The sequence below is a fragment of the Melanerpes formicivorus genome, unplaced genomic scaffold, assembly GCF_026170545.1.
Source record: "Melanerpes formicivorus ecotype bairdi unplaced genomic scaffold, bMelFor1.0.p_v2 SCAF_58, whole genome shotgun sequence".
In the NCBI taxonomy this organism is placed as follows: domain Eukaryota; kingdom Metazoa; phylum Chordata; class Aves; order Piciformes; family Picidae; genus Melanerpes; species Melanerpes formicivorus.
Window position 1 is genome coordinate 4,681,917 of NW_027142410.1, and position 12,405 is coordinate 4,694,321.

General features: G+C 44.1%; 1 protein-coding gene across 1 annotated transcript; it reads right to left on the reverse strand.

Annotated features, from left to right (window-relative positions):
• Window positions 1-1,095: 1,095 nt before the first annotated feature.
• LOC137452724 (astacin-like metalloendopeptidase) lies at window positions 1,096-11,871 on the reverse strand. Its single transcript, XM_068161373.1, has 13 exons — window positions 11,803-11,871; window positions 11,575-11,599; window positions 9,466-9,485; window positions 8,367-8,391; window positions 7,445-7,516; window positions 6,331-6,465; window positions 5,543-5,660; window positions 4,655-4,833; window positions 4,456-4,540; window positions 3,661-3,788; window positions 2,638-2,753; window positions 2,008-2,233; window positions 1,096-1,142 (listed from the first exon to the last, which is right to left on the reverse strand). Exons 1-13 carry the CDS (start codon window positions 11,869-11,871, stop codon window positions 1,108-1,110), a joined length of 1,233 nt encoding a protein of 410 aa, XP_068017474.1. The 3' UTR covers window positions 1,096-1,107.
• Between the last annotated feature and the right edge of the window lie 534 nt (window positions 11,872-12,405).

Here is a 12,405-nt window from a genome sequence, read left to right on the forward strand (position 1 = left end):
ATCACCAGATTCTAGCTTTGCAGTATTATTTCCTCCTGTTTTGTTTTGCAAGAGATCAGGCATCACAACAGTCAAATATTTTTCTCTCAACTCAGTATCTAAGACCTTTTCATGCTCTAGACTGTGAAGATCATGAAATGAATTTGTGAAGTTTGGAGGTGGTCTCCTCAGCCGACTAACCAAACCCATGACGACATCAGTGGTATACTTAAGAGAGACATACTCCTGTGGCTAAGTCAGGGTGGGGGGGACTAAGAAGTGATAGTGCAGTGGTCATGTGTATGGAAGAGACAGCACTGGTTAGGCCACACCTGGAGTACTGTGTCCAGTTCTGGGCCCCACAATATAAGATGGACATTGAGACTCTTGAAGGTGTCCAGAGAAGGGCAACAAAGCTGGGCAGGGGTCTGGAGCACAGCCCTGTGAGGAAAGGCTGAGGGAGCTGGGGTTGCTTAGCCTGGAGAAGAGGAGGCTCAGGGGAGATCTTCTTGCTCTCTACAACTACCTGAAGGGAGGTTGTAGCCAGGTGGGGGTTGGTCTCTTCTCCCAGGCAACCAGCACCAGAACAAGAGGACACAGTCTCAAGCTGTACCAGGGGAGGCTTAGGCTTGAGGTGAGGAGAAAGTTCTTCACAGAGAGAGTTGTTAGCCATTGGAATGTGCTGCCCAGGGAGGTGGTGGAGTCCCCATCCCTGGAGATGTTCAAGAGGGGATTGGACGTGGCACCTGGTGCCATGGTTTAGTAGTCATGAGGTGTTGGGTGACAGATTGGAATTGATGACCTTGAGGTCTTTTCCAACCTTATTGATTCTGTGATGATTCTACGAAAACAGAAATGGAAACCATGGAAACCTTTTGTTTTTTAATATGAAGCTTTTTATTCAGTTGTTAAATAGAAAGAGGCAATAACTTAACTGTGCAGGCAAAAAGAGGAGCACATTCAATGTAGAGAATTCATACATTTATATGGCTTGGGCAGTAAACCTTCAGGGAGATGAAAACTTTGATTCTTATTAGAACTAAATTTTGTACCAATCCAAGCCAGGATATGAGCAAAGTAGGAAACACATCATTTTGATCTTCACAGAATTGGTTCTTCTTCATCAAGTCAGTTGCGGGTGCTGGGTTTTCTTTGGATCCTCACTGCAAGTGAAAGTAGAGAATATTTAGCTGTCAGAGCTCCTGAAGAAACTGTAGTATCTCTAAAATATGTAAATGTTAAATGACATTTTATCTGACAACTGAGATTGCTTTGTAGTTGCTAACATAACTAGTTAACAACGGATCATTAACACAAACTGGTACAGAGATGTAAGGCTCTTTCCTTCCATAGCTGCAGTGGACAGGATATATACTACACTGAGGCAATGCAAAATTGCTGCTTGGGTATAGAGTTAAGTCACTGGACTTTGTTGGATTTATTTAAACTCTGTGCTTGTTTTTGTCCCATGGCAAGTACGATGTCCTGTAGCTGATGAATACTGACTGGGAATCTTGTGGTAACTTGTGTGGTTGTCGCCTCAGTTATTGATTAAATAGGACTGAAGGGAATGTATTTTGAGTAATCATGAGGATCCTGACCATTGAAATGCTGGCATAGAGCTGAGTGACCTGGTTCACCCTCTGAACTGTGTCTTGACAAACCACATCTTTTCCAGAGGAGCAGTCCCTTTAAGCATCAGCACAGCAGAAATAAGTCCAAATGCAGCATCACTAGCAGCCACATTAAACTGCTGCTATCCTCAGTAGCCTATGCTTTGCCATGGCATATATCTGAGAGGCAAGGCAAACAGAATCACCTGGCTAATGCCCTTGTCCTGAGCATGGCCCCACCTGTCTGCATGAATAAATGATCTCGCTGCAGATCTGATCCTTTATGTTGAAAGGTAGGAAGAGATGGAGTCTTGTGTAGAGGAGGAGTTCCTCAAACTGTGGTTTTTCCTCTGTGAAGAGGAGGGTTGATGTGACACAGATTGTTTTTCTGAGCCACTCTTGTTCTCAGACCTACCGGAAGTAAAGGTGGCTTTGAAACCAGAAGCTGTTTTGGCGCCATCTGTGACGAACTCTACAAGCATGAGATTGCTTGAAGCAACTAGCTCCTTGGGTATGTTTGATCCACAGGTCTTGTCCATGAGAACTGGAGAAGACTTGCTAGATCCATCATAAACTTTAACATAATCACCCTGACAGTCTGTGGTTTTCTGCAGATCAAAGGCCTGAAATTGCAGAGAAATCTGGAAGGGAAGAGGAAAATCAGCCTTTAAGACATATGTATATGACTTTTTTCATGGAGCATTCTTTAAGAGAGACTGAATCCAAGCTGCAGCCCGTCCCAAACTAGAACTGTTTGCGCAGCCTTGCTTGAGGGGTTCAGATCTAAGTGGCCTGTGACTAAATGCTCCCAATCTCAGGTTTCTTTGACTTGATTTTGCAAACCTGAAGTCCAACACAGGGAGGTTTTCCAATTCACAGCTCTGCAGCTGTCTTTGCCCATATCTGGCTTAAGGACATGAAGTAGGGACTGATCAGAAATCTCTCCCATGGAAAAGATCTTATCTGGCAACTGGCATGCAAAGTGCTTTACATAGAAAGAAGTAAGTTGAGCCATATCCTAGGAGCAATGTTAGCCTGTGTTTACCTTTTTGGACCGGGTTCGGAGGAGCCAGACGCAGTTGGTGTTATCTGAGTAATTACTTGGGTAGTTGGCAGAGCTTAGTGAACCAGATGCTGCATCGAGAATAGTGCTGCAGCGATCTGAGGAAGAAACAAGGTTTGATTCAGCAGCCAGGCTTACAGAAGCTCCCACTCATATGATTGCAGTCTCTTGAGAATGGGCTGGTCTTGATTCACTGATCTGCTAGCATCTGTGCCAGAGTACTGGTACATCTTGGTAAGCATGAAGAGCAGTGTTGTCCTCTTTTTTGCATGATGCATAAAGGAGGCAAGAGGTTTCAGTTCATTGCAAATGGTGACAAGTGTTTGTGACTGAGATGGGAAAATCAAGTGGTGTTTGAAGAGTGAGGTGCAAATGTGATGTCACTGTGGTGTTTTAGGCTGAAGAGGACTTGGGCTTTCCTCTGTGCAAGGGCTAATAGTGATTCATCCTATTTTTTTCCCTGTTGACCAAATAAACCCCTTGCAATTGTATGGTAGAGCTTCTTCTAGCAGAGGTTAAAGAGTTAAAAATAAATACAAATTTAGAACATTAGCTTCAACGTTTGAAAACAGGACAAGGCATCAGGAGACTTCCAGCTCAGAAGAGCCTACAGCTGGTTTGGCTTAGGCCTTAAGTACAAACTGCAATGAGGAACAGGGATGTCCAGCTCTGTGGAGTTTATAGTTGTCTTCTGAGCTGTAAGAAATCAGATTACTGCAGTGAAGTGTACAACATGGTATGCAGCTAGGCCTGTTGCACAGCAGCCATTTGGGCCAATGGTGAATGTGTTTGGTTTAGCCTGGAAGCAGAAAACATTTTCTCACAGAGCACAATGTGCCTCCAGCTTCACCTTTGCATTCTCTCCCACAGTAACCCTAGCAGCACCATGAATTTAGGAGAATAATCTCACAGTTTTGGGTTAGAAACTACTGCCTTCAGAGTGTGTCCAAAGTTCCCTGTGAAGGATCTGAGTAGAACACAGAAGGATGACTTTGAGATACTTACGGCAGCTGTAAAGTTTGTTGATTTTAGCCACATCCAAGTTGCTCAGTCCCTGCCTTTGTCCAATGTGGACTGATTGGTCAGGAATTGGGACAATAGTTGCTTTTCCAGTGGTATTAGAGAATGTATATCTGCACACACACACACAAAAATGATGTTCTTTCAATACAATAATTTCTTTTAGGGTTTAATGTTATGCTTTCAATGGAGAACAGGAGTAGCACTTGAGTTTTGGCTAACAGTGCTGTTCAGATAGGTTTGATTAAGATCATAGAATGGTCTGGGTTGTAAGGGGTCTCCAAAGGTCATGTAGTCCAACCCCCTCTGCAGTAAGCAGTTGACATTGTCAACTAGATCAGGTTGCCCAGAGACCTGTCGAGCCTCACCTTGAGCATCTCCAGGGCTGGGACCCCAACCACCCTGGGCAATCTGCTCCAGTGTTCCACTACCCTCATGGTAAAGATCTTGTTCCGAACATCGAATCTAAACCTACTTTTCTCTAGTTTGAAGCCACTACCCTTCATCCTATCACTACAGGCCTTTGTAAAACAGTCTTTCTCCATCCTTGTAGGCCCCTTCAGGTACTAGAAGTGGACTCAATCTCAAGATGCCTTCTGCATCCGAGCTCCAAGTGGAAGGCTAAAGGATAATGAGTTAACCTTAGGGAGCACCTTGTCTGAACTACCTTGGTGTTTTTCTCAGAAGGGGAAAGAGGGAAGCTGGGAATTAGGGAGCTAGAGAAACTGATTCTAACATGGGATTTGAGTTCCAACACAAGCCTTATGTGCTGCTACTTACGGGCCATAGTGCATTACTGAGGAATAGTCATATGGAAGATCCAGGTTTTTGGAGTTTTCAAATTTCTTGAAGTCTGGTCTGTCTTCTGCAATATATAACATTGTACTTAGAACATGTTTCCTGTCTTCTCCCTTCAGGGAAGAAGTAAGAGCTGGCAACAGCAGGATGTTTCTACACTGAGGAGTTCAGAGGTACTTACGTGGACTGATGTAATCCCACATGATCTTCACGTAGTTATCCCTGTCGCTTCGAGAATGTTCATGCAAAAAGCCCAGAGCATGTTCTAGTTCATGCTGAATCACTCCCTTCCATGTGCACCCTCCTTTCATCACAGACACAATCTGTCCACCTCCTACTTTCCCATAGTTGGACCAGCAGCTGAGGGAGATATTGCACACCAAGAGAAGACTTAGGGGATATTTATTGCCAGGAAGGCAAAGGAGCAGTACAGAGGACCTTGCTTCACATATCTTGTGGAAGTAGGAGGTCTCCTTCCTGCCTACTCTGGTTGAGTCTACAGAAGGGCAAAAGTGACTATATCATAAAGAACCACAAACAATATTGTTATGACTAAAGCTTCCTGGCATGGAAACTCCTGATTCTGTCTTTACTCAAACAGTGACTTTGACTCTCTAGAAATAATCTCTTCCTTCCTCCCCCCCACCCCCCCAATACTGAACACTGTAGCAGAGCTGGATCTACAATGAATAGCACTTTTGATGCAATAGGTTTTGAACATTTTTCTCAAAGGCTTTAATTCTGCCCTTGACAGCCAGTGTGATGCAGAGAACTGCTTATTTCACAAGTTGAACTTGGGTTTGCCTGCCCAAGTAAGACTCACAGTTATCTGTGAATACAAGACCTTAGATAAATCTTCCACCTTAATGGTGCTTTTCTTGCATCACTTTGGTGTCTTTGCTGATTCTCTGATGTCATTCCTGAGTCCTGGCACTAGCAAGGTACCCAAGGCACTGTGATAAAGTTTCACCTCCAAATGCATTCTGCTTCCCACTCTGAGGTCTCAGAGAATGAATGAAGAACAGAAAAGCAGCGTAGAGAGAGCTCATTGATTTATCATTCAACTCACCCATCAGCAGATTGAATGTTGAGGTAGTCACGCTCTTCGTTGCGCTTCACAAAACTTATGCAAGTCAGTGCTTCAAATTCTGCCATGGCATCCTGGATCCCTTTGATGTGGCTCTCCTCTGGAAAATAAAGGGTTCATTTTGGGGGTCACACAAGGACAATGGCAGCTGTCGTTAAAATCTCTCATACGTGCTCAAAACCAGGGTAAATGAGGGATAGCAACATTAGTCTAGGCTCTGTCACTCATGTCAATTCATTGCAGAGCTTTTGCTCAGTAATGACTTTCATTTAAGATATCAATAGCCTGGCACAAGGTCCCTTTTATCCAGATATTTGTCCAAATGGATTCAAATGGGAGCATTCTTTTTCTTCAACTTCCTGTTTTAAGGTGAAGTGGTGATTGGTGATGCATCTTCTGACTGGACACTGGAGACAGCTACGGGAAGTTAACTTGCTAATTAAGTCCATTGGAACCACACTGCTATAGACAAGACAAAGGCAGGGAATCTGTCAGGTACCAGTAAAGGGAATGACTTGTCTTAGTCCAAGAGACCAGACCCAAAACATCGTGGATGCACACTTCAAAGTAATTGAACCTCTTCTTTTTCCTGTCCAGGTCTTTGTAAATTGTTACTCTCAGGTGCTTGCACAAGGAACTCCTAAGAGTTGATTTAACCAACTATTTGTGTGGCCTCTAGAAGTAGGTTTCTACCTGAAGTAAGTTTCTACCTAAAGCTTATTGGATAAAATCCATTCTGAAAAGAAAAATTAATTGAGATTTACACCTACCGTAGGTCGGATCCAAGACATAGGGGATACGAACAATCCCATCGCTGGACTTGGGCCAGTTGCACTGGCGACAGCTGAAGGCACTCCGTACCCTTTGTGGAACTATGTCACCTTCTAACAAGTACCTAGAGCTGTCTGTGGTGAGAGAGAAAGAAGAGAAGTGTCTGAGCTATAGATTGCTCGGTGCCTGCTAAGCACCCTTGGAGAAGTGTCACTCTCTATTCATCCTTCTCTTCAGTTTGTCCCTCATCATCTGCTCCTGGCTAGCATTATAAATGGTCTTTTGGGCTAGGTCATCATTATCTGCTTCTCCACCTTTGCGGCTGTGTCCTTAGCTAAGAGGAGAGATGGGAAGCTCCAGCTCTGTTGGATGGAGTTGAAGGAAGATAGGGAGCAATTGAAAGCAATTGCAGTAGTGAGAGGGATGCTGTATCTTGGTACTGTTTCATTGTCCATTAGATGACACTGAACAAATGGCATCAAATATCTGCCCAGGAAGGGTGCTGGGCAAAGGCAGCAGGTGCCAAGAAGGCAAAGTAAGAAGGCAAGCAAACTAAAGAGAGGGTGAGTATTGTCTAGAGAAAAATGTAGGAATGCTTGGTGTCCATCTCTACAGACAGTAGTAAAGCTTCCTGAGTGACTGCTGAAGAGGAAAACAGGAAAACATCCAGCTGATTGAGCAGGGAATGTTTGGAAGCATCAAGGAAGAGGAAGTCTGCAGCAGGGCACAGGACTGTACTACACAGTCATGTGACTGGAAATGATGCTTGCAGTCAGAAGAAAGGCAGTTAAATAATAAAGCATCCAGATAACCCAGTTCTCTTTTTATGTCCAAAAGTTGACAGAGATGTCAGGAACTAAAGCTGAAGAAGCTACCTGGATGGTTTAGTTGCTTCAACAGCTGGTATCGTCTTCAGGATTGACACTGTGAGATGGCATGGGGTTTCAGCAGACAACACAGTCCCTGTGGCCTGTTTCTGGTCATCTTTTACGTGGTGGTATGTAAGATGGGCAAAATATTTGCACAGATTGTGGCAGGACATTGTGCCTCCCACATCGCCCCCAAGAAGCAACCAAGAGGCACCCGTTACAAGTAGGGCATTTGTGGTATTACCTTTGTTAACCTCCAGAATCCTGTTAAAAATAACTTCATCCTCCAAGTCAGATTCTGTAGTAGGTGGAGATTCTGTGCAGAAAGACAAGAGTGTCACTTTCTCATTCCCAGAGAAAAGAGGCATCCTATTTTTTAACCTGAGCTTCCTGGAATTCACTTGGATCACATTCTGATCTAAGGTAGAACTTGCAGAGCCTATTTTCAGGGACCGGTGTAGTGTTCAGCCATGTAAACGTGTTGTGAACCTCCTGGCTGCAGTTTTGTCATGAATCCAGTGCCAAGAGCATTCTCTTTCCTTCTCTTCTGTTTTTCACCCTAGACATCCCACTTTAGGGTGAAGATGTCTCTTCTAACTCAGTGGTGTCCCAAATTCCTGCATGGCTCCTTTTGCACACTCAGCACAGTTCTGCCCACACACTTCGCCCCCAAACCCCCAACACAAGTCACTAGGAGCAAGAAAGGATGGAGAGTGTCCTCCTGCTCGCTGCTGGATGTGCTGGGCCTCTTGAAAACCACTTAAAAGCAATTAAATCGGTTTAACTGCATTCCTGTTCCATGGGTTAGACAGATCTCCTCAGCTAGGCCCAGAGTCAGGAGCAGAATCAGCCAGCTCTGAATGTTATGCAGTAAGTCTTGACATCAATAAAGAGCGCAGGCACATGGCCTCTGTGCTTGCCCTAACTTTTGCAAGTGACTTAAGTCAGGACATTATCCAAGCAGAGCTATTTTTGGTAACAGTTAACAGCTGAAGATTTTCAGCAAGTCCAAACAACTGGCCCAAGAGACTGCTTTGCACAAAGTGTTACAGGGAGTGTATTGATCTAGCATGTCTTCTTTAAGATCAATCTGGGTTAAGCATGAGTTATTTTCAGGAGTAACTGGGTGGCTAACAATCACTACATCGACACTGAATAATACATACCATATGCATCCTCTTGTGTAGTTACCTGCAAGAATTATCTTGCATTAGAATTATCTCACAGTTTGCATCAAACATAAATGGTTAATAACATAACATACAAGGGATCCACATTGTGCAGGCTGCCACTGAAAGTATCTTTCACCAGTGCAATCTTGAGCTTTTATATACTGCACCATGTGTAGCCATCTACTGTGGTATCATATCTTGGCAAATATGGATATAATAAAGGGATCATCCTAGGAGACTCTGGAAACATAATCTGAAGTGTGGAGTAAGCTTCAGATCTTTTAGCTTTATTAATGTCCCCACTAGTAGAAGTGAAATGTTAATGAAATGACCAATGGAATCCTCCCAGTATCACCTCACAACACTGTAGTAAATACTTGCCTATGCTTAGCCCATATCTGGGGCTTGACTACAGGAGTTGCTCTATCACCCCATGGCCCCTCCCCAGCAGAGAAGGGGCATCTGGAAAAAGAGAAGAGCCCCCGGGATGAAATTAGAACAGGTTTAATTAAACAGCAAAGCTCACATCAATGCCAGTGTATAAAAGTTGTACTCAGCCCAGCAAAAGTCATGCTAGATGGAAAGGCAGTCCTCAGGAGAGGGAAGAGGAGCAGGGTCAGGATGATCTCAGCAAAATTCCCTTCATTGAATGTGAGGTTTATGGGATGAGATAGACCTAAGAGGCAGCTCGAGTCACCTGTCCTGGTTGACTACAAACTGCCAGTGGCCTATATGCAGCCAATGGCTGGCTTGGGATTCTGTCCCAGCAAAACTGGGACAGTATTGCTTCAAGGGAGCTGTGAGGGTGGGTGTCCAGCTGTGGGAGCCATGGCTGTACAAAACAGATTGCCACACTTCCTTTGCCTTGCAGAAATGAAAAAACAAGTTTTGTCTATGACCCCAGAGAAGGCAAAAGCTTCCTGGGGCATGGGAACTGTGGAGCAATAAATGGAAGATGAATGGAAACTGCTCCTTGTTACATTGTTGATCTGGGAAGACATTCCCGCTCAGGGTGGAGCGTGTGAGTCTTGACCTCAATTTAGATAGTGCTGAACCCCAAAGTGATCAAAAGAGCTGCTGTAGCTGTCCTTACCTCAATAGTAGCTTCTGTTGCTGCAAAATGCAAGGAAGAAGAAGAAAAGAAAAAGGGAAAAATTAGATTTTGAATGCAGCTGCACAGCGTTCGATGGCACAGGTCCCCTCAGCCATGGGAACTCTTTTGGCAGGTCCCTTTGCCTGGAGTAGAGCCTGGTGCAATAACCAATGCATAGGCATAGAAATTAAATTGACATTTATAGCAACAGCTTTGAACACTCCCAGTAGATGGTGCTGAGGGACAGAATCCTTGCCATTTGCTCTCTGAGAATCAGCAAAGCATTTTATCAGCTCCAGTGTGGAAAATGACAAAGGAACCTGGATTTCCTTGCTGCAGTTGAACCAGCTCTACAACCCTCTCTGTTTTCATGGTGTCAAACTGTAAAGCTATAAAATGGGATGAAAGCCCCAATTTAACATAGGGTAAATAACCTCAGCAGTTTGAAACCATTCTGAGTCCTGAGGTCTCTTTCTAGTGCGAGGCCTCTTACTTCTACCAAATGCTGCTTTCTAGATACACAGAAGTGGAAAGTCTGGTCTGATATATAACTTTCTGAGCAGAAACTTCATTGTAACAATTATCACAGACGTTTAGAAGGTTATCTTGTTTGCCTTCCCTAAGGTAGAAACAGTTTTATCTGTGTTATTCTTTGACTACAGTTAATGAGACCTGTTCTGCTGCGTGGTGGATATGCTGCAAGCCTTTCTGGCAATCTCTTCCACCTTGCCACTAATTGCACTCTTCCTTGTCACCGACACAGAAAATGGTTAACCAAAACCAAGTAGTTCTTATTTCTAATCTTTTTTTTTTTCTCAAGGGAAGATGTGGCAAGCTCTATGCCCCCTTGCAGTGCCTTTTCCTTTTCACACTGCTTTATTAACCAGACATACTGAGAGGACCTTCTCCTAGCCATAATCTATCTAGAATACGCAACAGGATCACTTCTGTTGAGCCAAGAAGACTTCAGTCTCTCTGTCCAGACTGTTCTTTGATTACATGGCAATGGAAGTCCACAGCAGTGCTGGTGGTTTGTGGTAGAGAAGCTCAGTTAGTTTCTACCAGCTGCATCAGAGAGATCTGTGGCATTTAAAACACCTCTGGAAGGAAGAAGGTTTTTGGTATGAGTTGACTGGATTCAGAATACATGCACCCAAGAGGCACTGGATTGACTAACTGATCAAAGTCAGTGGAAATTCAGCTCCAGGTTCCAAGCACATATAGCCTGAAACCCTTTTAAAAGCTCAGCTGAGAGCACAGAAGGATCTGCCTTGCTCTTGATCAGACGAACATATGGCATGGTGCACCTTTCAAAATGGCACAGTTCATCTCCTCCCTGCACTGCAAATACTGAGAGCTGTCTCAAAAAGCACAGCAGTTAACAATGGTACATTAAAACTCATTGCATGCCTTTGTCCCAGCAACTACTTTGAACCTGGGCAAGCGTACCCCTCAGTTGGCTCCAGATACAATGAACTATGATTTTTACATCATCCCTCTGCTTTGATGCCATAAGTGACACCTCAAAAGAACTGATCAGTTCTCATTAGCCATTTATTTTCTCTAAGTCAAGCACATTTTTCCAAAGCCTCTTTCTCCCACAAGACATTACACCCAACCTGGCAGTTTCTTGTTGGGGTTCAAGTATACTTTCAGAGGTATCTCTACAGATCTTCTCTGGAGATCTGCAGTTCCCTCTTGCCATTTCCTGAGCGGACAAAATCTGTTTAGCTAAGGCTGTACTACTTGTTTTCTGTCCCAGCACAAAGCCTAGCTTCCTCTTGACACCTTTTACTGCTGCACTGAGGAGGCAAATGAGTAGCAGTCTTTTGTAACACTCAAAGTAAAGGCATCAAAATGGCTTATTAAAAGGTTGTTTTGAAGGCTGTTCAAGCACATCTCAATTAACCTAACAAATCATGCCCCAAAGTATGTGTAAAACACCTCAGTGCTCAGCCCAGGAACAAATCAGGAAGCATGGCCTTACCCAAAAGGCCTGAGAGTGCTTTCACAGGCTGCAGAGCCAGGTCATTCACACCCTGACAAAGAGCATGGTGCACAGGCAAGAATTAACAGTTGTCTTTAGAATACAGGATAAATCCTACTTACTTGCTGTGCTGTTTTCATAGTTGTCCTGCAAAAACCAAGAGGTAAAAGGCATTATTCTTCCATAGGTCATAAATGTAGCAACAAGAGCATCAAAATCAGGCCGAAGAGAAGCACTAAGTTACGAGATTGACTTTATGTTATATTGCTAATAGTTTTCAGAATTTATCAGAATGGGTCTATACTGCTTCATCCCAGGTCAGTTAGAAGACTGCGTGGAAGTGCTCTCACCTGAATGGGGAAGCTCAGGGTAGTGTGCAGCAGAAATGCAGCAAAGACAAGGAACATCTTCAGATCCATTCTCCAGACCTGCAAGAGCCCCAGTTCAGGTCCTTATCTCTGCCCGTGCAGGAGTGCTGCTGCTAGATATACCATCAGATCTGGCTGAGTCACCAGCACTAGCCAATGGCGATCCAGGCAAGAGGAAAATGTCTGCAGCCTCAACTAGTTTAGCCTCTGGGCATCTCCTGATCGTGTGCTGTCGCTGTCACTGTGATCTGCTGGGAGCTACAGCATCCCTTAGCTTCATCCTGTCATCCGTGCTGCCCTCTGGAGCCCGATCAGCCTCATGTTTGTGCTGCTTCTGTTTCTTGGAGAAACTTTCCTAAAGTGATTAGTTTGGCAGCTACCACCTAAGACCACCTTGTTCCTAGATATCTTGCCAGTGTACCATGTTGGTGGATTTCAGATGGTAGGTGGCTTTTTTTTTTTTATGGCACAGAAGAGGCAAGTGTACATTACTATGGAAGACACAATACTCAGTCTGTGTCTTCCCTGAGAGGATACCCTTCATCTGCTCAGCTTATGGTTCTAGAAGTTTTCATTTTCTCCTCT